General features: G+C 50.2%; 11 protein-coding genes across 11 annotated transcripts; 5 read left to right on the forward strand and 6 right to left on the reverse strand.

Annotated features, from left to right (window-relative positions):
* Positions 1-150: 150 nt before the first annotated feature.
* AFUA_4G01160 (VIT and vWA domain-containing protein) lies at positions 151-3339 on the reverse strand (the record flags this gene model as incomplete). The annotated part of the gene is made up of 1 exon (XM_741248.1): positions 151-3339. The coding sequence occupies one exon, from the start codon at positions 3337-3339 to the stop codon at positions 151-153; it is 3189 nt and encodes a 1062-aa protein (XP_746341.1).
* Positions 3340-3617: 278 nt separating this feature from the next.
* Positions 3618-5116, forward strand: AFUA_4G01170 (uncharacterized protein; the record flags this gene model as incomplete). Its single annotated transcript, XM_741247.1, has 2 exons — positions 3618-4069; positions 4924-5116. The coding sequence occupies 2 exons, from the start codon at positions 3618-3620 to the stop codon at positions 5114-5116; spliced, it is 645 nt and encodes a 214-aa protein (XP_746340.1).
* A 1299-nt stretch (positions 5117-6415) lies between these two features.
* On the reverse strand, positions 6416-6901 carry AFUA_4G01180 (uncharacterized protein; the record flags this gene model as incomplete). The annotated part of the gene is made up of 1 exon (XM_741246.1): positions 6416-6901. The coding sequence occupies one exon, from the start codon at positions 6899-6901 to the stop codon at positions 6416-6418; it is 486 nt and encodes a 161-aa protein (XP_746339.1).
* Positions 6902-8416: 1515 nt separating this feature from the next.
* On the reverse strand, positions 8417-9428 carry AFUA_4G01200 (putative extracellular guanyl-specific ribonuclease; the record flags this gene model as incomplete). Its single annotated transcript, XM_741245.1, has 4 exons — positions 8417-8529; positions 8579-8942; positions 8995-9080; positions 9128-9428. The coding sequence occupies 4 exons, from the start codon at positions 9426-9428 to the stop codon at positions 8417-8419; spliced, it is 864 nt and encodes a 287-aa protein (XP_746338.1).
* Positions 9429-10048: 620 nt separating this feature from the next.
* Positions 10049-11001, forward strand: AFUA_4G01210 (DUF3632 domain-containing protein; the record flags this gene model as incomplete). Its single annotated transcript, XM_741244.3, has 2 exons — positions 10049-10445; positions 10492-11001. 2 exons carry the CDS (start codon positions 10049-10051, stop codon positions 10968-10970), a joined length of 876 nt encoding a protein of 291 aa, XP_746337.2. The 3' UTR covers positions 10971-11001.
* Positions 11002-13267: 2266 nt separating this feature from the next.
* AFUA_4G01220 (uncharacterized protein) lies at positions 13268-13886 on the reverse strand (the record flags this gene model as incomplete). The annotated part of the gene is made up of 3 exons (XM_741243.2): positions 13268-13367; positions 13416-13663; positions 13719-13886. The coding sequence occupies 3 exons, from the start codon at positions 13884-13886 to the stop codon at positions 13268-13270; spliced, it is 516 nt and encodes a 171-aa protein (XP_746336.2).
* Positions 13887-14141: 255 nt separating this feature from the next.
* AFUA_4G01230 (putative GABA permease) lies at positions 14142-15901 on the reverse strand (the record flags this gene model as incomplete). The annotated part of the gene is made up of 5 exons (XM_741242.2): positions 14142-14923; positions 14965-15425; positions 15481-15594; positions 15645-15715; positions 15761-15901. The coding sequence occupies 5 exons, from the start codon at positions 15899-15901 to the stop codon at positions 14142-14144; spliced, it is 1569 nt and encodes a 522-aa protein (XP_746335.2).
* Positions 15902-16253: 352 nt separating this feature from the next.
* On the forward strand, positions 16254-18355 carry AFUA_4G01242 (uncharacterized protein). The gene is made up of 5 exons (XM_741240.3): positions 16254-16692; positions 16758-16859; positions 16905-17123; positions 17167-17309; positions 17353-18355. Exons 1-5 carry the CDS (start codon positions 16480-16482, stop codon positions 17774-17776), a joined length of 1101 nt encoding a protein of 366 aa, XP_746333.2. The 5' UTR covers positions 16254-16479; the 3' UTR covers positions 17777-18355.
* An 80-nt stretch (positions 18356-18435) lies between these two features.
* On the forward strand, positions 18436-20129 carry bcs1 (BCS1 and AAA domain-containing protein; the record flags this gene model as incomplete). The annotated part of the gene is made up of 1 exon (XM_741239.2): positions 18436-20129. The coding sequence occupies exon 1, from the start codon at positions 18567-18569 to the stop codon at positions 20127-20129; it is 1563 nt and encodes a 520-aa protein (XP_746332.1). The 5' UTR covers positions 18436-18566.
* A 1290-nt stretch (positions 20130-21419) lies between these two features.
* AFUA_4G01270 (uncharacterized protein) lies at positions 21420-22963 on the reverse strand. Its single transcript, XM_077804503.1, has 3 exons — positions 22526-22963; positions 21674-22445; positions 21420-21614 (listed from the first exon to the last, which is right to left on the reverse strand). Exons 1-3 carry the CDS (start codon positions 22808-22810, stop codon positions 21445-21447), a joined length of 1227 nt encoding a protein of 408 aa, XP_077660651.1. The 5' UTR covers positions 22811-22963; the 3' UTR covers positions 21420-21444.
* Positions 22964-24219: 1256 nt separating this feature from the next.
* Positions 24220-25981, forward strand: AFUA_4G01280 (DUF3176 domain-containing protein; the record flags this gene model as incomplete). Its single annotated transcript, XM_741237.1, has 2 exons — positions 24220-24829; positions 24891-25981. The coding sequence occupies 2 exons, from the start codon at positions 24220-24222 to the stop codon at positions 25979-25981; spliced, it is 1701 nt and encodes a 566-aa protein (XP_746330.1).
* Positions 25982-27652: the final 1671 nt, after the last annotated feature.

Below are 27652 nucleotides of genomic sequence, written 5' to 3' on the forward strand. Positions count from 1 at the left end.
CAAGTCTGATACACTCCATTCATGTAACCTTCCATAGAGGGATCATAACATTGGCAAAAGTTAATGGCCTGGCCGTAAGCGTCATGTGTTCCGCGATTGCGAGAAGGAGAATCTGGTGTACCCCATTGAGCCTCAGCATCTCACCTTCTTTCAGCCCTGCTGCAAGACTAGTTTCTCCATCTCCTCGAGCATAGAATCTGCAGATTCCTCCAGTGATGTCTCTGGTGTTTCCTCCGAATCACCACTCTCCTTCATCCATCGCTTGATCGTCCGCTTGATCCATTGCCGTGCCTTTGCCACCTGGAGCTCCCAGAGCGCCTTCGAAGAAGCATACTCATGAGTAATATGAACAATGAGACAAACACAGTAGGCCAATTGACAGAGAGGCCCCACCCTGATCGATGACTTTCGGCAGAACCTGGAGATGAGGAACTTGTGAAGCGCCTCGTGCTCATATTTCTGTTTCAGGGCGATTCTCAAGGAACCGCTGATAACGTAAAATCTGCCGTCCGCCCGCTGCATGCAGAGAATTGTGTCCAAGGAAGGAAAATCTGATGGCCTCGGGTGTTCAGCATCGCAAGCGTCGCTGTCCGGAGTCTGAGGTCTGCAAAATCGGGTTTGGCGGCTGCCACTCCGGGTCGTATTATTTAGTGAGTGAGCTTTGGAAAGATGATAGTGGACTTCGGCCTCATCATCTGGGCTAGAGCTGCGGGGCCTGACATAGCGTGTAGCTCGGCCTCGCTCGGAGGATTCGCGAGGTGCAGCAGCAATAGCCTCATCGCTATCCACGCGCGATACGGGGCACGCATCGTGCATGTCTATATCTTTACCCTCGCCGGGATCATTATAGGCCGCAGCTGTTTTATCGACCCTGCCTCTCGATTGGGTCAAGAGGGACGAAGCTACGCTTGCATTCCTTGAGCGTGGCCATACCTCCGCAGTTTGGGACGTCACCGGTGAAGCTGGGGGCTGGCCCTGATATTGACTTGGCTGGTTATGGTGGTAGTCAAATCCCGCCAAGAACGAGCTTGGACTCGCGGCATATGTGGGCTCAAAAAAGGTATCTAAAGCATAAGGCCCAGCCGCCGGTGGTGCAGACGGCGAAAGAGGCTGCGTATCTTCCCCGGATAACCTTGAAGTGGAGGCAAGGAATTCGCGGCGAGGATAACTGAGCAGACATCCCCGGGCAAAAGGGTCTCCCTTATTACTTATACGCGGGTCCGGAAAGATAGAGGTATGTCGTGGCCTGGTCAATTGCGAAAATTCGATAGCATCCGCTTTATGGACCGATATCGCATGTTGCTGGGCCGTGGTACGATCAATAGCCACATAGCTCGTCCACTTGCTGGGTATCGACCACGTCTGCCCGACATGCTGTGCTTCCTGCTCTAGAACCTTTTCGAATCCTGTTGGGTTAGTGGACTTGAGGATTGGGTTAAGTGAATGCAGCCAGCTTTGACCGGTTTCAAAGTCATTCATCAGTGCTTTCGCCGCCAGATGGTGAATGGCTGGTTGTTCAGCGACTGTCTGGATTGGCAGCTGCGCCGAGAGCTTCTCTCCTCTCTCATTCGTTGTAGTGATATTGATTGTTTTTGGCAGTGAGTCCAATCCGCTCTCCACAATGTAGTAGAGAGATAAATGCGAAAAGGTACTCAGCACAGGGATCTGGTGAGGAGCCTGAACCCACTGAGGGTATTGCACAGTATATCCGGCAATCTGCCTCTCAGATGTCTTCCTGGCAAGTTCCTCGCCAAGATCAACATTGCACTGAAGGCGAGATGGTGTCAATGCTGCCTTCAGCATTTGTATTACTCTTTCCTGCCATGAACCCATCGAGGACTCTGGCACGACCTCTGCATAACCGCCCCCTTGCTGCCCGATACCCTCGACCAAGCGATGAGAGACTTGATCACCAATTCCCAAAGAAAAGAACCTGATGTTTGAATTACCGTTTGAGGCCGTTCTGTGCACCAGCTGTATCACATTGTCTACATCCCAGACCTCACCGTCAGTTAACAAGATCACATTGGTTGGCACGTCATTCCGCTCATTGTAGTGATCCAGAACACTGTGCAGAGCGTCATAGATTTCGGTCCCGCCATAGTTTGCTTGGAATGATTCGACATGCTTCGCGGCGACATTCAAGTTTGTTTGGCTGTATCTCATAGAGGAAGGCCACAGCCAGGTAACTTGGGAACCAAAGGAGGCGATGTTGAACGAGCATGCTTCAGGGAGGCTTCGCAGGAAAATATTCATTACATTGATGAGAGAGGGGATCTTTGAACTCATTGACCCTGATCTATCCGCCATGAAGATAATTTCGCCGACAAAATCCTCCATATGAACATTTTGACCAAACAGATCGCTGGGGTGCAAGGTGACGGCAATCGTGGAGAGGCGGGGTTGGCCAGGCTGCGACGCCGCAATAGCTTGTGACCGCGAAAATTCGCGAGAGCTACACAAAATGTGCAAGACAAAGTCTTGGCCAAGGACGGCCTTTCTGTCTGATAGCGTCGCGCGGCCCTTGGAGTAATCCAGTGTGTCTGAAGATGCACTTGCTGCGAAATCTGTAAAGCGTTTGTGGGAAACTGCTCCCATCTCGACAGATATGGGGTGTGATCGCGACTCCATCTTGCGAATGGCTGTCGGCATCGATGCTTGCACGTTAATTCTCAGGCCCTCTGTGAGAAGCGACTCATTTCCGCTGTATCCTTTCGGCACGGCTCCGTATCGCGGTGCGATCGATGTTGGGATCGTAAGCACCAGTCCACCAGTACTGTTATCCACCTTGAGGAGATTGGTGTACGTGATCTCAATCTTGACTGTGGTTTGTGCAGGGATATTTCCCACGCTCGTCTCGAAAATCTCCGGCACCAGCTCTTCAACCAGTACGGCAACCTTGCGTTGGGACACAGCATGTTTAAATTCTGCTCTAGCCGCTTCCTTGGCTTTCACAACTCCCTCAAGAAGCCTGTCGTTGCCGATCCAGCAGCGAAATGAAGTAACAACCGATCCATCATAGATAGGAAAGACGTATCTTGCATTTTGTGTGGTCGAGGAGGAAGCATTACTGAACTGCTGTGTCACTTTCGTAGTACAGAGCCTCCCATGGATGTCCACGTCGGCCGAGACGCTCAGCAACGGGAGTGAAACTTCAGGAGTAGAACTATGTATCGAAGTGAGAGTTGCAGCCGGGATGCTGGACGAAGCATTCTTCTGGTAATGGCTTGTGGGTTGGACTTGGTTGGACAAAATGTAAGGCTGGATGACGGTCGAAGTTATGTCGGCGACATCGGGCCTGAAGAAGAGACCAGACTGGAGCCGATCAAGAACGTCCATGGCGGCAAGCTGATATCTCGAGAACCCAAAAGAGTGGGGGAAGAAGACGATGATCGACGGGAGGAGGCTGCAGCCTCCGTCTATTTATGCCGAGTCATCTCGCCCTTCAGCCCACCTTTGCCCGGTTCTTGGCCAGTCAGCCTTGCACAGCCTCTCTTCAGACAGGGTGGACGATCACCAGAGAATCTCATTAATTCACTCGCCATAAACTGTTGCACTTGTGCCACATACTATTTCCATGTCTCTTTTCTTCCCTTATTCGCTGGTGATCACTCGTCATGGCGTTTCAGATATCGATCGGCGATGTATTAATGCTGTCGAAGCTCGCCTGGGATATCACGCAGGCGTTCACATCAGGCAGGAAGTCGGCACCTGCTGAGTTTCAAGAAGTGCAGAATCAGCTCAGCTCACTCACCCATGCACTAGAATCATTGAAGTCGCTATCCGGGGAGTCGCCAGGACTGGACGATGGGGCCTCGGCCAGTAGTATCACGCCGATCCTGCAGAACTGCCGCTTCACTCTGGAACACCTCGACGCTCTCGTAAAGAAGTATATGATCATCGAGAACGATGGAACGGGTGGTCCAGAAAAAAAGCGATGGCGAGACGAGATCCGGAAGAACTGGAAGAAAGTGCGGTGGACAAGGGAGGGAGGTGATTTGACGAGGCTGCAACATAATCTCGGAGTCCATATCAATAGCCTCAACCTTACAATCGCAGTCCTAAACAGGTAATACCCCACCAGTGATGCCTGATATGGTCGCTAAAGCGTTCTCACTAGCGAAATCAACCAAGGCCTTGGCCAGCGTGTAGAGAACGTTCATGAAATGCTGGGGGAGATCTATGCCTGGTTCACGAGCAATTTGAAAGGCCGGACGGCAAGCTTCTATGAGCCTTCCTCGAGACCACAAGAAAGGCCGCCGGAGCTATCATTTTCACTGCACCGGGCAGACTCTGAACCTTTTCACACTGTGGCTCTATGTGACAATGCGTCTTTCAATGTGGATTGGCTGCAAGTTCCAACACAGCCAGTCTTCAAGTGTAACTGTCAGCTTCGACGCACCAGGTACGGCGATATCCACGATGAAGAGCTTATACAATATTTACGTGAGTGTGGTTTTTTGTCGTGCATCTATAAGTTCTAATGCCATTACCAGTATCGCCAATGACCTTGATTGTGCGTTTAAATGGACGTTCCCAGACCTGGAAAATGTGGCTGTCCTCCAGCAGAACATCCCGGCTGACCTGTCTTATAATCCGAGATATTAATCCATCCAGTACGTCAGTGTCTGTACCTTTTGAACAGGGTGCTAACTTAACAAAGAACTCGCTATTTTTGATGATGTCATATCCGATCTTGGTATTGCAATGACTCGTCAAGCATTCCATCGAGGAACAGCCTCGTTGATGGTGTCTCCCTCCATCAACCCATATACAGGGCTTTCCGTGGTTTCAGTTCTCAATATGCTCTGGTAGGTCAACAGAGAACCCTTTTATGACTTTCTTTCTGACAGTCAGTTAAAGTGATGCAAGTCAGCTATACAATACGATTGAAAATGTGAAGTTGACGGCAAATGGACATAGTTACTCCACGGGTCCCATCGAAGCTGTCCAGCTGGTCCACTATCGAAACTTGACTGGCGATGGAGCGTGGGTGTTCAACGAATCGGCAGACGCGATATTGGCTGCTCGCTTGGATCCGATCCCCATCGACTCGACGGAGCACGAAGCATCCGAATTTACCGTCACTGGTGAGCTCCCGCAACTCCACAACTAGCGGGCCAAAGTTCTAAAGTTCCCCAGTGGCCAGTCAGACGCATATCTCGCACGGAGAATCTGGATCTGTTGTTCGCATATCTGAAGCGGACTGTCTTTCCAGGACAAAGTCTGGGCAACAAAACATGGTCAAAACTGTAGACGTGGAGATAGAGCTGACGGACATGAATTGTAAGAATGCCCTTCTTGTACGATCATCGCTAATGTGTTTAGCCGCAAACTATCTCGTTCAGCAACTGAAGCGTCTGCAAGAAGGACTACTCCTCTTTAAGATCCAGCAGATGCTACGAAATGAGAGGATCATATTCTCAATGTAGGTTCCATGTGACTGTTCAACTCGAACTCTACAGTGAGAACTTACGACTGCAGAAACCTTGGCACGTTGATGGTATACGACTATCACATAACAGATGCCCTCCTTACGCTCGTTGTCAACCTGGAGACAAAAGAGTATCGCATGCTTATTGCCAATGCATCGAGATCCATACATCTCAGTGTTGAATGTATGATATATATTGTTCCGTGAACGCTCGCTTTCCTACTGATGATTCGAGTAGTGTCAGCAGAGGCATTGCAAAAATCATCCGGATTGGACCGAATATACATCCCTTGCGATGGTCCGGTTTGGGTTGCAGAATGCAACCTGGATGCTACTCTTGTGTACCAACAGCGAAGCAGATCAGCCTTGATATGCACAGACGGACATGGTAGGCTGGTTATCTGGAATGCTTCATTATATACTGACATGACTTTAGCGCAACAGCTACTTATCCTGTTGTTGCGATCAGTAGCAAGAGGTATAACTTGTCTAGGTAAGGTAGTGTTATAACTTCGTGTGCTAATTGGGATGCAGGAGACCATGGGATTACCTACCCAATATTCGAAGGGCGTCGATACAATGAGCTCGAAGGATAAGATTGCGCTTTTAATTAGAGACGATTGGTTTAATTGTGCCTTGAACCGTCTGCTCGCATTATGTACTGTCAATACTATCTGGAATAATGGTTCATGACATGACGAATTACCAACTGATATTCTGTTGCTACCAGCTACTAACCCTAGATACCCTTATTTGGTGTACATAGGAGCATCCCAACGAGAAACTATAACAACACAAGTATAAGGGCAAGTACCAGACATGAGATCACAACATTAGACATCCCAATACCGACTATGCGCCCGTTATAGAAATTACACCAGGCTTTTAGATTATTGCAGGGGTGTGCAACTCCGCGGTGACGAGACACAATCAGCACGCGCAACCCATCAGATGGGTAAAGTCAAGGAGCTAAAGACTCACCTAGGAAAGACGACACAGCCCATCACAAGCGTATTTATAGAGAGTTCCGCAGCCCGAACCGGTCTGTGTACAGCCGCCTCCAGCACAATGATAACCAGAATCACACCAGTCAGATTGCGTGGAGCAGCCACACTCGATGTCCTCCTTTGCATCATCCCGGGTCTGCAATGACTTATTGCCCATTGTCGCAAGAAGGGACTTGGCGTCCTTGAATCCGAAGGCGGAAATAGCATCGTTCTTCAGATCGTCCATGGCTTTGGGGTCGAAGTCCTGTCCTTGCTTTGCGAGGTCTGTGGCCGTATCGATGACAGCGGATTGAGCGGGGTTCAAGGGCTCATGTTGCTGGCGGAATTGGTCGAAATGGGTTAGCCAGGCTGCACTTGCAGTATTGGTATTTCCTGGAAGCAGAGAGCTAGAGCCAGAGACAGAAGTAGATTGGGCAAAGCTCGCGAAACCGAGGGCGATGAAGGAAAAGGTGAACTTCATTCTTTCAAGGACTTTAGAGGTATAACTAAGAGAGATACTGTTCTACCGATTGCAAATGATCAATGATCTGTGGTGACTGGTGGATCATGAAGAGAACATGATGCGTATTTATGTCTTTAGTGCAACTGGGATGCACCGACTCCTTGGGAATGGCCTGAGTTTTCCTTGTCTAGTGCTTCCCTGAATGAGAGTGAGAGATGTTTACATTCCATACTTGCTGGAGGCCCTAGAGTATAGTTACGCCAGGAGACAAAGCAGCAATGACAGAATGATGATCGTCACTGTCATACTCAAGCTCTTTAGGAAAGTGCTAATTTGGACTATTGGTATTATGCCGCATCAAGTAAGGAGCTTCAGGAATGACGGACTGACACATCGATCTGACGCCCAGAGTCCAGAATGTTGACAGCTGACCATCGCAAGGAGGTAGCTAAGTGGTGCTCTCATTCCTCAGATCGCAGGGACGGAGATCCGAGTATGATGAAGTCGGCTATTTGACAGCAACAGCACCAGACGCTCTGTGCTGCTAAACCCTGCACCACGACATGCCTGGCCAGCGCAATTGCAATTGACCGTGTACCTGGCACGTTGTTCAAGCAAATATAGAGCAGCATTAGTGGGGTTGGCAGACACAGGCTCAGTCGGGGCAGCAACTGATATATGTCTCGTCCAGTAGTTGTTAAAGTCGTTTGAGCTTGCGAATGACAGAGCATGAGCTGAGCAACTAAGGAGCTATATTCTACTTTTTAGAGGACCTACAAATTATGATTACTGCTATGAATCGTGTTCAAAGGAAGTAGGATTAGGTGCAACAGACTGCCCTCACTCAACTTCGGCTTTATCTAGAAGCTTTATAAAAATGTTGGAACGGAACCTATCTTCTACTCCAAACCTCAGGTACCATGCCATTTCAGCAGTCACATCATAAACCTGGTCTTCAACGATATACCCTTCGTGACTCTATAATCTTGCTCATTACGCAGTGGGCGAGAATCGATTCGTCGACCAATATCTTTCAGTGAGCCTTGAGAAGAGAACGATTGGGTGGATCTTGATCTGCTAGCTGCAGCTAACTGCAAACCACATGGTAGACTACCTGCCTGGCTGGATAGTCCTCCTGTAGACGTAGGCGCGTTGGACAGTATTTACAGCTTTTGGCCTACATATACTTGGAGTGATTAGACCAGTGGAGTATTCTGCTGGGACATACTTTAACTGACATAGACCCCCTCATGACGGGCAGTATCCTCGTAGTTCTGCGGTCTCACCTCACTCTGTGTGACTTGGGACAATCACTCGTACTAAAGTCCACAACATCGAAGAGTGGAGTGTACCCCTGCCGACTGTGTGGCTCGTTAAGAACATAGAAATATAGGTCCAATATTGGAGATGTAAATCAACTTCAGTAGCAGAAAGCAAAAGAACAAGACCTCTAACAGAACTCCAGATATTTAAAACCGAAAATTCTAAACAGTCTCTGATATATATTCTCCCTAATCATGTCCCAAAGACAATTCAGTCCTTGTTGATAGTGCAGCGGGAGAAAGAAACACCAGCATGCTCAATCATCACTCCTTCAAAGTTGTCCTTGTAGTCGGTGACAACACGGTACTTGCCAGGTTCGCCGCCTATTCAATGGTCAGTCTGCATCCCATAACGAGAGTGTGGATGACTTACCAGTCCAGGTTCCACTTTGAATGATAGGGTACTCGCGCAGGTCTTTGGTGATGCCCTCAAAGACCTGACTGTTACCGCTCTTGTTGCCGAATTTGTGGGGATACCCGCCCCTTCCATGGTCGTCCCACTTCTTGCACTCCCTGAACGCATTGACGACATCATCGTGGGAGAGCGTGACGCCGTCGGTGCAGGTAGCGCTACCAAGTCTCCTCTTCTTGCTGCGGGTGGTCAGGTCGCTGACAATGTGGCCAGTGGGTTCCTCGACCTCAGTCTCAGTCTCCTGGACGCTGCGCTCCTCATTATTACTCTTCATGTCTCCCTCGTCCTTGTCGTGCTTGTTCTTGTCATCTTTGTCTCTGCCAGGCTCTACGCTTTGTATTTGTGATGCGTGTGCAGGCCGTATAGGCGCCCCCAACAGTAGCACCAGTATGCTGCATCACACCGCGGAAGTCGCCACGGTTGTCCTTGTAGTCTGTGACCACGCGGCACGGACCAGGTTCGCCTGCGCTCGTCAGCTCGGCTCAGTATCTTTGCGTTCGCGAAGCTTACCACCACTGTACACTCCGCCCACGATGATGGGGAATTCTCGTAGATCCGTGCCATCGGGAATATTGCCGAATACCTTTTGGTTATTGCTCTTGTTGCCAAAGAATGCCGGGTATTTGCCTATGGAGCCGTCGTCGAGTCTGCGGCACTCGTGTAGGGCCTCGCGGATGTCATGTTCAGATAGTGTGTCGTCGGGACATTGGAAGTCGCCGAGTTTGGCGCGCTTGCTGAGATCGGAGAGGGGAGAGGCGTGGACGAGGGCCATGAGTCCGTAGAGGACGACGGACTTCATGTCGAACAACATTTCGAGAGGCTGGTGCTTTGGACGATAGTATGGAGGAGAGACGCTTCCAAGTGGGAATGGATTGCTGTGATGCTGTTGACGATGATGAAAGGTCTCGCAAGATCCATAGATCTTTATATCACCCGAATCGTCCAGCTCATCTCAATTCCAACATGTTTCTAAACTCAGAACACTGATCGATTCTCATGATCGTCAGGCTGAGTGAGATTTCCCCAGTGTTCAAGGTTGAGATGCTGGCCTCAGGGGTCCCTCCTGTGTATGCTGGGTTCTGCATACATTATGGTGTCAATATCGGCACTGTCCTAGCAGATTAATTCTGATCATGCTAAGGATGCTAAGAATGCTTGGTCCTCAGGCCCATAGGGCCAACAGTGGGGGCGAGAAGTAAGCACTACAAGCCCTATGCACAAGCTAGTCTGGCCCCCACAGCCAAGACAGGCTGTGATGTTGCACCATCACACACAGCCCACTAGCTCCTCTGTACAGCCTTGTCTGCTTCTGCAGATCTCAATTTTGCCTCATCCTTCCTTTATCAGTCCCTTAAAGTTTCTACTTTCTGTTTCCTCCATCCTAGCCGCACTTTCACTCTACGCAAGAATTGGATACCAGCAATCCTCACTATGGGAAAGGATAACTTCATCCGACAAGTCGAAAACTCGGCTGAGTTCAAACTCCTTGACAAAGTAGTTAAGGACCAAGTCACAGTGCAAGATGCGGTCCAAGAAGTCATTGATATGACTATGACCGCACTCTCCGTCCATGGCCCAAGCAAACAAGGCGGTATCGGCGTGCCTGACTACAATATCTCTCTTGCGGTGATGGAGCTCGCGCAACGCCGGGAGCCAGCAGAGCACACTAAGCTTGCCAAGTTTGTATCTCATCTCCAGAAGCAGATTGCCATTGATCCATCTACAAACGAACCCCTCACGGTCCAACGAGATATCCTCTGGACTGATATGCCGTCATTCGGCTATACAGAGCTGGAGACGTGGTCCGAGTTTGGTGGTGATTACAAAGGTAATACATCCTGTCATTCAAGCAGCCAAAACGCTAACGTATGTAGATCCCTGTGATATAACACTAGCTTCTGAGCAACGTGATCGCTGGACAAAACTCAACGCTTTCCTCGCGCAGCTCACTCAAGCTGCAGACATTCACTATCCCCCTCCCGGGGAGGAGGTGCGATTCTTTCCCTTGGACAAATCGCTGCGGGCCATCTGGGTCATGGCGATGGCTTTTGAAAACGAGCGTCCCCCTTCGTCTTTGGGAGATACTGCGGCGATGGAGGCCGCTTGCCTGTGGTTCATTTATGCTGCGAAGCGACTATGGGCGAATGTGGTCAATAATCGCACGTATCCTGCGGTGGCTGGCGCTGGTCCAGGGAAGAGGTATGAAGCGGCGGGCTGGACGGGTTATACGCGGGAGCGATGGGGGATATGGGAGGATGCGCTGAAGGAGGCCAGGGCTGCTTGCAAGATTGAGCGGATGCGGGTGCTGATTAACAATGCTCTGGCGAGTATGAGGGACGCCGTAAATCAGTAGTGGATGAAAACTATTCGAGGTTAAGCGAGATCCATAGCAATATCCAATTGTTTGATCTGCGTGGTCAGTTGTATTCTATATTGTCTATTGCTTGTCTAAGCCTAGAAGCGTAGTTCCTAATCACGCTGACTCACTCATTCATAACTGAGCTTGTTACAGACCAGATCCTGGTCAACCCTCTTTCATGTATTTCCTAATCCTATCTCATTCCCCACTGTCATCCTCAAGTTGTTTCGATCAGCAAAGTTTGTCTCTGCTAAGTATAACAAACATCTCTTGGCCCTTTGTATAAATCCATGCCAGCGACGTCATTACTCAGGTAAGGAACAGAATGTGGAGAGACGAGGTCCTGAGTTGTCCTGAAAGTGGTGTACAGGCTGCATGTACAATAACCACACCTGTTTCAGTCCATCTCTCAAATGGAAAAGTAATACTGTGTCGACTATCTGCTGCTAATGGACTCTACCGGTAGTACCTTGACGAAAATATATTAATTCGATATTCAAATTTCCTGAAGAAAGCCACATCACCTCTCATGATATTATTTCCCCCCTCCCCAACAAAATTATAGTGCTGATCAGAGAACTACCATCCTCTCTGAGCTTATTGCCCTGAGGCTTTGAGCCTTGGGAGCAATATTGAGAAGGCAGCCCTTTAATGGCGGGGCTAAAGCGAGCCAAACATTGCTTGACTTCCGTCTTGTTTCTGAGTCCCCATAATACAGTTCACTTCTGCACTGCCGAGGGCCAAAGCGTCGTGTCTGCTGTTGTTTTTATCTCTGCCTGATCCGGGGAATGGACAAGCTCATGCCCAGCCTCTCACAGGAATGCTTGACACGAGAGAATAGTGGGCTTTCAGCCTGGCGCCTGTCGATCTTACCAACAATCTGATGACCCATATACTGATTGGTTAATGTCGATCTTTCAGTTGCCAACGTGGCGCAGCGGCTAGCAGATCGACACGCGAGATACTCAAAGAGGATGCACTGTATGGATGACCGCACGGACTGTTCGTCTGATGTACTGCTTCTACTGCCTTTGTCGTCCACTTTTGGCACTCTCTTCAGCCAGATAAATAGCACGCAGGATGTACATTTGACGGAACCGGCTTGCACAGTGACCAACTCCCTCCCTGCCGCTACCTGCGCCATCTACACAGTCCTCGCCATCCCAATCCTCTACCTCCTCGTACGACATGGACGCGATGGTCTTCTGGGATGGCTCTTCCTCTTCTTCTTCTGCACCCTGCGCATCATCGGCGGAGCGCTAGCCGTTAACAGCCCCAGTACAGCCGCTACCGTCATCTCCAGCGTCGGTCTTTCTCCCGTCCTGCTCGCAACAGCCGGCACCCTACAGGAGGCATAAGTCCCAACTCACAAATATTCCATCAATGCGAACATGATCAGCCGACACTATCGCATTCAACCCCTCCACAAAAAATGGAATGGGTCGCCGTCCTCGCCTACCACATGCTCGTCGTCGCAGGCGTGGCCCTCACAGCCGCCGGCCCGGTAAAACTCCAAGAACACAAGCAGCCCCTCGACAAGGCCGCGAAGATCGCCAAGGAGGGTATTGCCATTCTGGCAGTCGCGTGGGGGGTCCTGGTTGTCTAGACTGTGTTCTCGTTTGTTGCGAGCCGGGGACGGAATTCCTCGCTTGCGAGCGCGGGAACTGTCGTAGGTCACCCGACTATACCCTCCCATAGAGGGATGCTCTGCTAAGGGAACGAACAGCTACTTATAACCGTCGCCTTCTCGCTCGTCTTCATCGGTATCCGAGTCTTCTATAGTCTTGCTGCGCTGTGCACGCAGAAGGCGTAGCTGAATCCTGTCACGGGGTCCCTGGCTATCCGCGTGGTGCTGGGATTCATGCCAGAGGTGATTGCCACGCTGGCGTATATTTTTGCGGGGGTCAAGAAGCAGGGTGCGGCGCGGTTGGCGCAGGAGGAGGAGGAGGAGGGGGGGGGGGGGGAGGAGAAGGAGATGGTTCCCGCTCCACCGAAGCCGAGGGCGTAGCCTTGGGTCTAGCTGATATGATTTATGCGCTGTGTATATTTCCATTGCGTATATATCTGGATGATGAGAATGCAATGATCAGTAATCTATCATAGACTCTGTGGATGTTTTGTAGAGAATGTGTTCTAGCTCGTTGATTCTGAAACTATTCTAGCGCATGATAGTCGTTATGCTCTGAGGGATCATTTCACAGTGATCCTATAGCAGACTATACATGACGTTAACTCACAAACGAATGATTACCAGCATTAGGCATTAGGCATTAGGCATTATTATCATCAGCCTACAACTCAACCTCTTCAAATCCATTCTTTTCCATCCTCCTCGCCCTCTCAACATGACAAGCCCACGAAGCCCAAACCACAAGCATCACATGAACCACCCTACACCATGAGCTTATACCATTTCCATGTCAAGGGGAGTCAACTTACACATTCACAAACACAATCACATACGCAAATATCTCCACTCGGAGCACTGCATCCCCATCACAACCCGCTGAGTAACAGTTATACCCCCCCTCCATCGCCGGCGCCAGCACCGCCAGCCCGATGCTCCCCGCGATCACATTCGCCAGGAACGCAATCAGGTCAAACGCGAGGTATATACCCGGGTGGATGCGGCGGGGGGTCAGTCGTATCGTCAGGGCGACCAGGGACCAGAGGAATGCATATGCGATCTGATCTTGTTAGATTGACGAAAGAAGATGGAGTGCTTAGAGGCGGGTGGCGTACGGTTCCCAAAACGATGGAGTTGATGCCCCCCGCTCCGTCATCCGAAATGTCCTTGTGATGTGTGATGGACCAGGCGAGGGAAATGAAGCCCGCAGCGGAGGTGACGAGGGCTGCGGTGCGGAGGGAGAGGACGGCGGGGTGACTATCTGAGACGGACGTTGGAGACATGGTCGAAGATGTTAGACAATTCCAGGGGTGGGAGGAGGAGCGATTTATATTGGTCATGATGATCAGCGCAGTTTGAGGTCAGCTCATGTTGGCACTGCTGCACTGACCAATCTTGGGGCGGAATCATCAAAAGATGCGTCGATCACTGGGCTGTACAGCTGCGGAATTCTTGGCGTGCCTTGGCGCTTAGCTGGACAGGGAATTCGTCGCTACTCGGGAACGCTCGCTAACGCTCGATAACTTGTTATATGAGGGCTAATCTCTCCGGACGATCACCACTGGCCCATGGTACTCCCTCCGTCCCTTGACGGCATACATGACCAAACTGAGGACGAACACAACCCCAAAGATTACCACGCTCCAGTTAAAATTGTCCACTGTGACTGGGGTCTCACTCGGCCACAACGCCCAGAACAGTGCGAACATGCAGTACAGCAAACCGACGATATTAACGGTCAACCCCCATCGGCCTAGGTCCCACCGCCGCGGGGGCAGGGTATCCGGATGCCAGATCTTGCGGTAGATAATACAGCTAATGGAGATGATGTAGGTGTACATGAGAGCTGCTACATTCAGAGAAATGATGGCGTTGAAGGCGGTTAGCGAGCCGATGTTGATGAGAGAGAGGAGGCAGCTGATTATGCACGATAGAGCGATCGCATTCACCGGTATTTTGCGTCTGGGGTCGACTTTGGCGATCCAGCGGGCGAAGGGCAGTCCTTTATCTCGGGCAAAGGCGAAGGTCTGCCGGGATGTGGAAGCATTGAAGAGGATGTTGCTGAAGATGACGGGAATGAGGATAATTGCCGTCAGCCCATTGACCCCCGCGACCGACGTGGCGTTCTTGAACACGTAGATGAACGGGAATCCGGTGGCGTCATCCAGTGCGTCTTCGACGGAGGGAATGGCAAAAAGGAAGGAAATGACCACCACAATGGCCATCACCCCGTTGCTAAAATATCCCCACGCAATCGCTATCGGGACGTAGCGTCCTGCGTCTTTGACTTCTTCAGACATGTGTGCTGTCGCATCGGAGCCTGCCAGGGTTAGCGCAATTCGCAACGTGTCATCAACATACTCAGCGAAGCATAGATGGCAGAAATCTGCCCGATCAAGGCGCTCAGCCCGATACTAGACCAGCCTCCACCGTTCGTCCACTCTGTGAACACGGCCTTGGCGGATTGGTGCGGAGCCATGGCCCACAGTACAATCACGACGACGGTCCAGGACAGGATATGCAGGATCATCAGCAGGTTATTGAACAACGGCATCATGTCCGCGGCGTAGACGTTGAACACGTAGATGACCACAATCATGGCAAAAACGAACAAGGTTCCTTGCCACCGTTCCGGTTGGTAGTCGGGATAGCGAACACTGATGAGCCCTTGGATAATTGTACCGGTCAGGAAAGAGCCCGATGCAGAGCCGGCCTGCCATGCTAGAACGGACATCCAGCCAGTGAGGTAGCTCAGGAATTTCTGATATCGCGGCGAAGCAAACTCGGACACCCAGTGGTATTGTCCGCCAGAGGTCGGGGCCCTTTCTGGTCAGCAGTTTCTTGATCTCACTTCAACCATGGAAACGATGAACGTACATGGAAGCCATCTCCGACAACGATGCAATGATAAAGCCGAACCCGACAAACGTCCACAGATACGACCACACCATCCCTGCGAGCCCGCCATTTTCTAGCCCCTGCGTGTTGGATCTAGATCACTTAGTACTGGTCGGTTGCTGGCAAGGACCGAGTGCACTCACATGAGAATAAACTCCCATGTTGCCTGAAGGACCGACGCGAAGCTCAATGCCGCCAAAGGGCGGAGGTTTCTCTGTTGGTGTCAGAACATATCATATCACCGTCTACCACTAGTCACCTTTAGCTCCTGGACCTTTCCCATGCGCTGCATATCATGATCATCATATACCGTCCCCGAATGTTTGGCGTCTGTGGACGCGTGGTGTCCTGCTTCCATCTGAAGGGAGGCCATCTCCGGCGCCTTGGTTCCCGTCGTCATCGTAGAGGTATCGTGTATCGATGCCATTGCTGGATGATCGAATGCGAAGGGACGCAAGTCGACATGCGCAAATATCGAGAGGGAGAAAAGAGGGGAAATGTAGGATGAAGCAAGGGGGAGCCACGGTGACCAGAACAAACAAAACAAGCGAGGCGGGGTTACACAGAGGCATGGGCGTGCTCGTGTCTGTTGCTCTTCAGCAGTCTGACGTGGTGCGATAATAAGCATAACCCCCGATCCCAACCGTCAGCATTCTTTTCATCCTCCTTTGCATCAATGGTCAGAAGACTCGTCTTGACCCCTGTTGTCGAGCATCGTCATCATCGTCATCATGCAACTAATGCATCAGCAGGCGCTCTTCGCCAATGACGGCCGTTTCTCATCATGCCGGGTCCTCATTCCAACCAGCGTTCTCTTTCCAAATCAAGAGGCTGATCCCTGGCGTTTAAAATCTGTGATACTCTTGCTGACTTCGCCCTCTCCGGCCATATATCCCGGCCATCTCGCCTGCTTGGCTTATATGAGCAGTTTCTCATTCTCTCGACAATGTCGCTCTTCCCCATGACCCGCGTATATCGATGTCGACGCCGGTCATGATGACTGCCACGGCTCTCCCGTCGGGTGTTAGTCGCCCTCCAACAGTGGACCGAAAGGATAACCATGGAGGGCTGGTTGTGGTGATCACCGGCTTTTGCTTGGTCCTGGTACTTTCATCCCTGGCCGCTCGGACGTTTTCCTTGTGCAAAAGGCGGGTCATCCAGAAAGATGACTACGGGTTTATGGCTGTAGTGGTAGGACGCTGAAGTTTTTTCAAAAATAAAAAAGATAAAAAAAAAAATCCCCTAATTTGGAGCAGGTTGTTGCACTATCGCAGACGTCTCTGGTATTGGCGCAGGCTCACTACGGCTGGGGAGCAACCGAAGAGGTGCTCTCCGCAACAGAGGAGAGAATGCTCAAGGTACGTTACAGCGACCGGGTGTTTCCTTCATACTGATATCCACAGATGGGATACGCCTCCGATATTCTCTTCATTGTCACCCTCGGCCTGTCGAAGATAACCACCACCGTCTTCTACATGACCCTTTTCAAGCAGAAACTCCATGCTGTCATCCGAGGTCTTCTAGTCGGAGGAGGTATCTGGGTTATACTGTCGGTGATATTGGTAGCAGTCCGATGTAGCCAACGACCATGGCTCGATATCGACGCACAATGCAGCGGTTTGGTATGTCAACGTTATCCAAATCGAGCCATGCTGACAGAAGCAGTTCCAAAGATGGCAGGCAATCACCGCTATTGATGTCATCATCGAAGTCCTCCTCATTCTCTACTCCGCCCGAGCGATATACAGCATCAAGATCTCCACACTACAGAAGATTGTCGTCTTCGGCACCCTCAGTTGTCGAACCATGTAAGCACCCCTCTGTGTTCCACGACCCCGCTGACGAGAGCAGACTCATTCCCCTGTCCGCTACGCATCTCTACTACATCAAGGTCCAGCTAGATTCAGATAACCCAACCCTCTATGGCGCGTTCGCCAGCATCACCGCAGAACTCTACCTTGCCATGAGCGTTGTTTGCCTCGTGGCCTCGTTCATGAAGCCCGTGCTGGCCGTCTATGTCGACGAGTACGGCATCGCCTACACGGACGAGATATCACCGCCGAACTCGAAGCTGCGAAGTCATACGTCGTCTGAGAGCAGGTCGCGTCGGTTGCGGCGGTCGGAGACAGAATACGATCGTAGCTGGGAGCGGATGCCTGATCGGACCATCCCCGCTGCTTCAGGGGGACGCATCATGAAGACAGTGCAGATTAGTGTGAGTGATGGGCCGATGGAGCTTGAGAGGCGGGAGCCGGAAGTCGTGATTGGTGTATAATGTTCTGTAAAAGTGTTAATATCTTGGCTTCAGCATCATGATAGAGGAAATATTGCCATTGTCTCTAATAGAAAGGGGTTGGTGTGTATAAACGCGACCGTGAGGCTGCTTCAAGATGACTCCGCTGCACCAGTGCAGAACGAAGTTGATCGAAGAATTGATCCAACCGTCGGATTCAGAGGCCTTTTGGAGTTCTAGCAAAGGAAATGCAACCAAAAAAAAAAAAAAAAAAGAATGATCGATCTTATTGCCTACAGGCTATGGATTACTCAGTGAGCAAGTTTTCGTGCTGCTATGTTTCGCCTTTCAGCAAGGGGATCTACATGTTTGTTACGGCTTCGGTCTCGCGTCTGGCTGCATCAGATACGTAGACTGAGGATTGTAATGGCTTGTAAACATTATAGAGCACTAATCCATACATTAAACCTAAATAGAGTCACATCACAACTTCAGAAGAATAAAGTGGTTGGGTTCATTGGAATAGGGCTTGCTCTGTGTTGGTATCAACGACTCATGCAGATAGTCTCGATCTTTTGCCCACACTGAGGGGTAGGGAAATCGAACGGACCTGAAGAGGACAAACCATTACCTTTGAATTAACCAACTAACTAATTAACTTCCTGTAATAAGATTAAATCTCCAGCTCCACAGCTGAGAGAGTCACACTTGGCCTGGATCTGCAGCTAGGCAGCCATCTGCCCTCTATTGGCCAGAATCTCAGCCTGCGGCGTGGATCCTAAGGCAGCACTGCCCAGGATATTTACATGAGTGAGCACCTAGAATCCGTGCCATGTCAACAGCAGCATCCACCATGAACGGCACAGTCGAAAAGGTTTTCTATCTCTCTTCCCTTGCCGTGGGATCCTGGGTAGCTAAGAGACTCCTGGACGAATATGCCGACCTCCCACTGCATCTCCTCTGCTCCAGCATCGAGGTCCACTCCTATGATGAGGCCTACAATTATCTCCTCTACTGGCTTATGAAGCAAAAACTCGACGCAAACAAAAACCGCTTGCTGGCTTTAACGTCGCTGACGAGCGGCCAGGGGGGTTTCTTCGGCGAAGACACCAACAAGGACAATGATGCGGCCGAGGAGGACGAACTGGAGGTCCACGCGGATGCAGAATACAAGGCCTCCCTGGCGAATACCCGTCCCTTGCTCTGGACTCCCTCGGCGGGAACACACTGGTTCCGATATCGCGGTCGGTTTCTGGCGCTCACGCGGGAGGTAGAGGAAAATCGGCAAACAGTGTACACGCGCACAGAGAAGCTGCGGGTCTCTTGTTTGGGATGGGATCCAGCCATTCTGAAAGAGTTGATGCAGGATGCTCGGGTGGCGTTCTCGCAAAAGGAGAAGGGGAGGACAGTGATCTACCGCGCCATGAAGTCGATTTACGATGGCGAGTTGGCTTGGAAAAGGTTGACTTCGCGTCCTGCTCGACCACTGTCCACAGTCATTCTGGACGAGGCAGTCAAGCACGCGTTTCTCGAAGACATTCAGCACTATCTGCACCCCAGTACGATGCGCTGGTACAGCGACCGTGGCATTCCCTATCGGCGGGGATACCTGTTTTATGGGCCGCCTGGCACGGGGAAGTCCAGTCTCGCGTTCGCCGCAGCAGGGTTTCTCGGCTTGAATGTGTACATGGTCAACCTGAACTCGCAGCAGCTTACGGAGGATGCCTTGACGCAGTTGTTTCTGACGCTTCCGAGACGGTGTCTGGTGCTGCTGGAAGATATCGACGCCAATGAAGTAACTGGTCGTCGCAAGCCAGCTGCACGGCGCCGAAAGGGGAAGAACGGGATCTCGCTCTCGGCCTTGTTGAATATCATCGACGGCGTCGCGGCTCAGGAGGGCCGGGTGCTGATTATGACGACGAATCACCATGAGCACCTAGATCCGGCGCTCATTCGACCTGGCCGGGTCGACTACAAGCTCGAGTTTCAGCTCGCCAGTCGAGATCTCTGTGCGACCATGTTTCGGAATATCTTCCAGGTCTACACACCGTCTGAAGTGGGCAGTGCACAGGTTGCCGCCTCTTCCACTCAGGGTGGCCTATCGGAAAAAGACGGGTCTACAGCGATTGATCTCCAAGATGTCGCCAAAGTATTTGCGGGGAAGATTCCGCCCGGTACCTTTTCTCCTGCTGAGGTTCAGGGATATTTGCTGCGGTATCGAGATTCACCAGAGGATGCTGTAGCGGGTGTCGAATCATGGGTTGAAACATCGCAGGCCGAGAAAGCAGCTAATGACCAAGTGCTTGAAGACAAAGCAGCCCAAAGTAGTGAGAGTGAATCTGAGGACGATTCTGAGGATGACAATGAGGAGCAGCCAGATGAAGACGCATCTTGATGGGTTTCAGAATCATTCTCTGCCTTGCGTTTGGTCATTATCCCAAACATGGAGAAATAATGAGCAAAGGACCTTATGCATCACACAGTCCTTTGCATTACTAAAAAGTGTATCGAAATTCAACTGATCGAAGGATTGCCAATGCATTCGAGAATGGTAGTTCTCTTCGAACACATCCAATGACTTGTCCTTCGACAGTTTGTTCAATCTGATCTGGGTGTATATTCGATCTACGCCCCTCAGTGCTACGCGCGACCCGTAGACCAATGTTGAAAGGGTCAGTTAGAAAGGTAATAAATTCTGCATCCATCTTGCCAGCAATCTAGACCTTGAGCCAATGCCATTGCAGATTCCTCCGCGCAGCTTTGATGGCCGGAATGACCGTCGTAACAGGGTCTTTGTGCCACAAAAGACGTTCTCCTCTGTAATGTTGTATACATTAAACTTCTAAGTCCGTCTTATTGCTTAATCCCGCTTATCAGCCCACTGATGCAGTCTTATGGTAGTGTTTATGAATGTTTTTTTCATCAAAGCTGTCCGATCCAGTCATACCTGGGTGGCGCCGTGACCTGGGGTGCCCACGTGCTCATGAGACATCGGTAGAATCACACTGGCAGGGGTCCTATGACTGGTTAAGCATTTTCTATCCGAGCCAAGATCATGCTGGCTAGCTCACCAATGGCCAGTTGCAGTGGCTGCATTCTGCTCAATTGCCAGGCTCGGTCATCATGTACTCGCCTGGTCTGAGCAGGAGAGATACGAGTCAACGAACCAAGTGCATAACTCTCAAAGGAGATCAACCAAAGTGATCAGACGCGAGATCCTTGAGCGCTAGAACTAGCACGATAACACGTTTAACCACTTTTAGACCGTATAAATCGACTCCAGCTTTCCTTATTGGCCGGAGACACCCACATTGGCTGACCCAACCCGCAAATCCATAACCCAGTCCGCAGTTTGGGCTGCAGAGGGCTTGACCCTGATCCAGTCCGCATGAATATGGATAACCCATTGGGGGTACGTGGCCTAAAGGCTCAGAACCAATAAGCCTATCTAACTTGATCTCGGCGTAGGTACGGAGGAGATCCGCCAAGAAAGATTAGAGTTATGGTGGAGTCTATATTTTAGCTAGTAATGGTTAGGATGGTCGTGGTAGGGTATAGCTATACCTCCACACCACTTCTTGTCATAACGTTATATAGTAAGCAGTCAAATGAGCCATTCCTGGAAGATCAACCCTCTTACACCTCCGTTAGTGAGGTCTTTCCCGCTACTTGTTTGTACAGAGCCTATAAATTAGAATCCTATAACATACTCAGCTACTAGCAACCTCGGCCACCCTTCCACTTTTGTCCTGTCCCTTGATTTCGGCTTCCAAACATGAGCTTGGTGGAGTCATCTCCTGCTGCACAGCTTTCGGGGAGAAGAACACGCTGATGGTCTGATTTATGTCACTCCATCCTTTTGACTTCCGTTGCGCCAAGTCTGTAACCACGTGCACATGTCAGCTAGACCGAAACCACCAAGTATGAGGAGCTCCTCACCATTGAGGATATAGAGTAATTCAACCAAAACCGGCACCCAGATTGTCAAAGCAGCAATCTGCCCGAACCCCCACTGATCGTCTTCAAATTCGTCTCGCGCCAGGCTTCGCAGATGCCTTCGTTGTCGCCACATCATTGTCAGGCCGAGAACCATGCCTGCAGTCAGGAGTCCAATCAGTAAGACCCAAAGCACCATTAAAATCCTGAACAGCGACTTGTGTAATTTGTCTGCCTGAAATCTCTTCTTCAGAGACTCTAACCAGAATCCAACGGTACCAGCGACAGCAAAGATAGCAACAGCCCATGACGGATATGGGACAGGCTTGATGACGCTGTAGTCGTTTGAGCTGTGCGCGCAGCCATCGGAGGCAAGCCTCCAGTCTGCCCTACTGTCACTGCCCAGGTGGCTCTGGCCTAGGGCAACAATAACGAGGACGAACACTACAAAATAAAGCAGCACTCGCGCGCCCCAGCGCGACCGTGGTTGCGCGATGACCAGGCAGAAGAAGGTCACAAGGATGCTGTTCACTTGCAGGAATGCCAAGGCCTGCATCTCAGCAATCTCAAAGGTGGGTGGGTTCAGTGACAGGTTTGCAATCGTAGCTAGAGCGGAGGAACAGACAAAGAAGGCATTCGAGGAGAAGAAATTCGTTTGAACGTCTTTGAAGTCTTGGATGAAGGCGCTCGCTGGCGCTAAAGTGAGATAGAAGATACGGTATACAGGACCGATGAGGATGGTAAGCCCGGTCTGTATACTATATGCATACATCATCTGGATTAGAAGAAGGCACAATCGATCAGCTAGACGTTGGTGGATAACGGAGATAACTTGCCGCTGCGAACTGAACTTACCCCAATCCCAGAAAGATCGGGGTTGCCCACCCCGTATGTGAGCAGGCACAGATTCTGGCAGTTCTGGACCTCCACAGTGATGTTTAGCCCGTTCTTGTTGGCGTAATCGAAGAATTCGTTGATGGTGCCAAAGTCACATGTCCTATTCTCTCTGATGGATGTTCCTGTGGATGTAGCTGTTAAGGCGCTCGAGACTTCGGATGGGCTTACTCTCTGTGGCAATGCTCCAGCACCCTGTAAGTATAACAGGGCGTACGCTGCGAGGTAGTGGAGAAGTGGTCGCATGGTCGATTATGATGTAGAGCGAACCTCAAACGTGAATCCATTAAGAGGGATTCGTATATCCAGACACGGAGGCGCTTTCTCTTGAAATACTCACAGTGTCAGCATCAGTCGCTTGAAATTTCTCACCACGAACCTCATTCACAGCTGTAGAATAAGTAACCAAGGCTGAGGTCGAGTCATTACGGAGTACCTAGCAAATCAACGGCGCCCTACCTGACGCCTTGTCGTTGGCCGTCAGCACTGTTTACTTGGCATCCATGGTGAATACTGAATTGGGGATAGCCACAGAGCACAAAGTTAGGGACAACCTATAATGAAATGGACTTCATCGAATGATAGGGCTAGGATTGAACAAACGCACGGCCCGGCTACCACTTGTGGACATCGTCGCTTCGTGGCAGCGCATCGGGATGTCCAGCCTAACGCCAAATCGGGGGGTAGTTAATTTGGTCTGGCTGCAACATAGCCAGCCACACTTCTCTCTAGGACATTCTTAAGAGGCTTTGTATAGCGCTGATCCTGGCCCTCTTCGTAGACGTAAGTTTGTGTCTGAGACCTGAGCACCTGAAGTACCCACCCAATTCCAGGAAAAAATTTGAACCACAACCGTCAACAGTGAAGACATTCCACTAGGAAACCAGGTCGGGGACGCGAAATATAGGAATGAGGGAGGCGACCTACCGTTACCCATAAGAACCTTGCTTCACTTTGCTCGCCCCCAAAGAGCGGCCTGATTCAGCATCAGACTGTGGGATGCATTTCCTGCCCCCCTCACTGCCAGTAGAGCGTGAAATCAGCCACCCCAAAAGTGTCAAAGCCGTCTTAGTCTGTTTCGCAGTACATATACCATTGCTGACAGACTGGCCGAATATCGACCAGCAAAGCTCATAGAAAAAAGACTACGCTATGGCGTCTGAGTACGGGAACATGGGTGGGGGAATACGAGAACTGACAGGGATTTGACCCCCATTTTGCCTTCAGCCGCAAGACTTGAGCACAGTTCTCATTTCCTGCCTCTTCTTCACAGCCTGTAGGATAAGCTCGGAATTACCTACCGCCAATTGGATGTGCACTGCCCCCACTTCAAGCAGGAACATGCATCCAGCCAGTTTCTTGGCGTTTGGGTCCAGAGTGAAGAAAAAGGCACACTCCAATTGGGTAACTTGGGGGTAGGTGACCCTTGGCTTAACTGTTCGTTAACTAAATGACTAGGTAGTTGAGAGCCAGATCCCTGGCAAATATCTTGGAGAAACACCCCAGAGCCTGAAGGTTAACTTTGATCCTGCATCACTGGAAATTAGGCATATAGGGGAAGTTCGAACTTGAATCAGCTACCCTCCGGGACGTTCTGCGCTGTACATTGCTCAGAAGCGGTCCCAGTCACAAATCCCTCGTTACAGGTCATCACCATGGCCGGAGTTGGTAGTAACCTGAAAGCTCACCAATATGAGCCTTCTCAAACATCCGAAGTCGGCTCAGAGACAAGGAGTGCAACAACCATTGAGTATAGGCGCCATCCCATCTACTATCCCAGCGAGTGGCTACTGGAATCCATCAGTTCACTCATGGCCCTAGGTCTCCTCCTTGGAATTGCTATTATCTTCTGGTATATGGACAACAAGCCTCTCTCTGCCTGGCGCGGTCCCATCTCTCTGAACGCGACTATTTCTATCCTGACAACTGCCTGCACTGCCATGCTGATGCACGGAGTTAGCACATTCATTGGACAGTCTAAATGGCTTCATTTCAAGAACAGGCCTCGCAAGCTCGCTGACTTGGAAACATTTGACGGAGCAAGTCGCGGTGTGTGGGGGTCTATCCTACTGCTGACCACTATCAAGTGGAATCTTGCCACCATCGGCGCATTCATCACAATCTTGCGACTTGCTTTCTCACCCTTCACACAACAGGTGGTTCTGATTGAGCAGCATGAGATCATCTCCCCTTCTGACACCGCCGCCTTCGGTTATGCCCACAATTACAGCCGGAATGTACTAGAGTGGCTTGGCAAACGCTGGCGTTGGTAAGCCTTGACAACACCCTACATAACCAGAAGACAGCTAATATGGTGTTTGGTTAGAGAATGTCCCGCAGGATCCTGGTATGCAGTCCGCAATTATGCAGGCTCTGTATGGTGTCAACACAACAGAACCTTTCATGTGCCCCGGGGTCTGTCGCTGGACCGGGTCATACATATCACTTGGGTTCAAGGCTACGTGCAAAAACGTCACCCAGGACACATTGCAAACTGCCACCTGCGAAAGTGATGAAATTTCCCTGCAGCGATGCAACATGACCACACCAGGAGGAGTCGGCCTTGCCACTCGCGCGTTGTTTACTGAATTGGCAACAGAATACTATATGAACGCGTCGTCGCTGCTGCCGGTTTCATCATCACGTGAATTTCTGGATGCATTTCCCGAAATAACACGATTTGGAATCTATAGATCGACTCCAGACTTTGGTTTTAAACAACAGAATGTCAATATTACAGAGTGCTCTCTCTTTCTCACGGCCTACGAATACATGGGAGCCAAGGCTAATGGAAGCCATTTCTCCTTTGCGAGCAGGCAGGAGGTTGATTTTGGCGTGAAGAATCCCTGGGCGTTCAGGAGGGAAGAAAGCCTAATGGACATGAAACTCATGCATCTGTACACGAACGAGTCGACGAGTGGCGATACCCATATTCCTTCTCTTGAAATCAGCTATGCCAGTCTCGCCGCCGTGGAAAATTTCTTTCTGTCCTCATCAATAGTGACCGAGTGGGTTGTAGGGAACTTTATCAACGCCGACTTCGGTGTCGCCGCTGCTCTATCGGGCGACGTGGACCTTAGCAACCGGTTTGACAGAATGGCGACTGCCATGACGGATTATCTGCGGTATGGTCCGAATACCCAGTCTGCACAGGGAGAGATATATCAGACCGAGCCATTTGTATTCATCCGCTGGGGCTACTTCGTTGTTCCGATTATTACTGAGGGGCTTGCGATTTTGTTCGCCATCTCGACTATTTACAACAATCGCCGGAGCCGTCGCGTTCCCCTGTGGAAGTCTTCAACCCTCGCTGTATTGGCCTGTCAGCATGAGGCGGGCCTTGGACTTCTACAGACCAGCAGCAAGGATATTAACGAGATCCAACATGAAGCAAATAAGGCTGAGGCACGGCTGTAATAGTGCCAAGCGTGATGCAGTATAATAAGTAATGAGAAGACCGTTATGAGAAGACCAGTCATGATAGACAACTTGGGATACAATATATATTTGATTAGCTAAAACCGTCGCAATTCATATGTGAGCGATACGCCCTCACCACACGCGAGCTGGCCAAGACCAAGGGCTGGACGGCAAATGCAAAGACCTAATCAGCCATTGTGCAGCCCACTCAGTGATGACCACAGCAAAGGCTGGCCAGCCACACATCGAATCCAGGGGAAGCTCTATCGTGTTCAGGACAGTAAACCGTGTTGAGCCGCTACTTAAGGACTCGCTACATGGTGTAGGACATAGCTAACAGTGGTTAGCTTCATCATCACCAGTCACTTTCGTCTACTACCATTCCCTAGATGACAACGAATTTGCCCAGAAGCTTAACTATTCTGTCTTGAGAGATTATAGATATCTCGTAACAGTATCAGGAGTGTGGTATATAGACTATATTAACAGAATATATCTCCTAGACAGAAATCATACGCAGTCAAACATTGAAGCCAGACTTAGCATCAACAAAAAGAGTGATACCCTCTTGATTTTATACACTAATCCTCAGGCTGCTGTTCAGCACTGCAGAGAGAGACAGGATGCCTGAGTTGGCATATGCTGTAATATTAATGAATGGAGGGCGTTACAAAAGCTCTGTTGTGATGCGGGCTGGGAAAGATTTCGACCATAGACGAAGTAGACTGTTATAAATGATGGGCAAGCTCTAGATCAGTTGAGTGATTCAATCAGGATTCCACTGCATAGATGAACAGAGGAGCAGAGAATCGCTGAGCAGGCTTTCTTAAATGATGAGAGGCATTCTGGGCTGAAAGTGCTGGAGAGTACTATGTTTAAGCGTACTTTAATTTGCATTGACTTCATAACTCATTTGCTTAGATTACTGCTATTCTACCAGATGCAGCGTGCCATAATAGCTAGATTTAGCAGAGAAAACAGGTTATTTGATTTGATAACTTGAATATATCATGGTTCAATTTGAAGGGGTGGCCCGCTGGGTCGATTACTATCGTTATAGACATTGGCTGTTCCATGAGGATCACTCCTTAAGTGAGCTTGCCAAAATTTGTATCAGCTGATCATTCATTCTCTGATTTTACCACATCTGATATATCAGGGTTGGCTTCCTGCTCTACCTTGCTTCATCAAGGGGAATAGGTCCCCGTCTTCGTCCGCCTAGATTACGTGTTGCATCAGTGATGTGGCTGAGTATCTCGCTTGTCTGGCACTCTTTTGAATGACATGATGGGATGAAGACCTTTGGAGACATTCTGTTGCTTTCTTTGTCCATCTGAGACAAAACTCGACTGCAATAGTTATACCGGAATGTTGAATGCCTCGGACTGTTTGCAGATTTTCGAATCTAACATGGTCAGATGCTCTCTAAGCCTAGCCTAGGTCATGTTCGTGAAAATCAGCGGAAAAGTCGTGCTACGAAGCAGAATACTGTCCAGGAGCTCGAGTATAGGCTTGCATCTGCTAAAGAAGTGAAACACAGGGCAGTCAATGACCGAGCGAAGGCTGCGGAAGGCACGATGAATCCAGGAAGACTACAGGTTGGGTACAGTGTAATAGCCCTTCTGTGCCTATGTTCTTGTTCCCGCACTTCCGCTCCAGGAAAGACCT

This window comes from Aspergillus fumigatus, chromosome 4, assembly GCF_000002655.1.
Source record: "Aspergillus fumigatus Af293 chromosome 4, whole genome shotgun sequence".
NCBI classification, from domain to species: domain Eukaryota; kingdom Fungi; phylum Ascomycota; class Eurotiomycetes; order Eurotiales; family Aspergillaceae; genus Aspergillus; species Aspergillus fumigatus.

Bases quoted from the DNA above. Each gene is read 5' to 3' on its own strand.
- AFUA_4G01242 (XM_741240.3), top strand. From the start codon at position 16,480: ATGTCGACGCCGGTCATGATGACTGCCACGGCTCTCCCGTCGGGTGTT. The intron at 16,693-16,757 runs GTAGGACGCTGA...AATTTGGAGCAG, and splicing joins ACGGGTTTATGGCTGTAGTG to GTTGTTGCACTATCGCAGAC. The intron at 17,124-17,166 runs GTATGTCAACGT...TGACAGAAGCAG, and splicing joins ACGCACAATGCAGCGGTTTG to TTCCAAAGATGGCAGGCAAT.
- AFUA_4G01270 (XM_077804503.1), bottom strand. From the start codon at position 22,810: ATGCGACCACTTCTCCACTACCTCGCAGCGTACGCCCTGTTATACTTA. The intron at 22,446-22,525 runs GTAAGTTCAGTT...CTTCTAATCCAG, and splicing joins CCGATCTTTCTGGGATTGGG to ATGATGTATGCATATAGTAT. The intron at 21,615-21,673 runs GTGAGGAGCTCC...ACGTGGTTACAG, and splicing joins ATTACTCTATATCCTCAATG to ACTTGGCGCAACGGAAGTCA.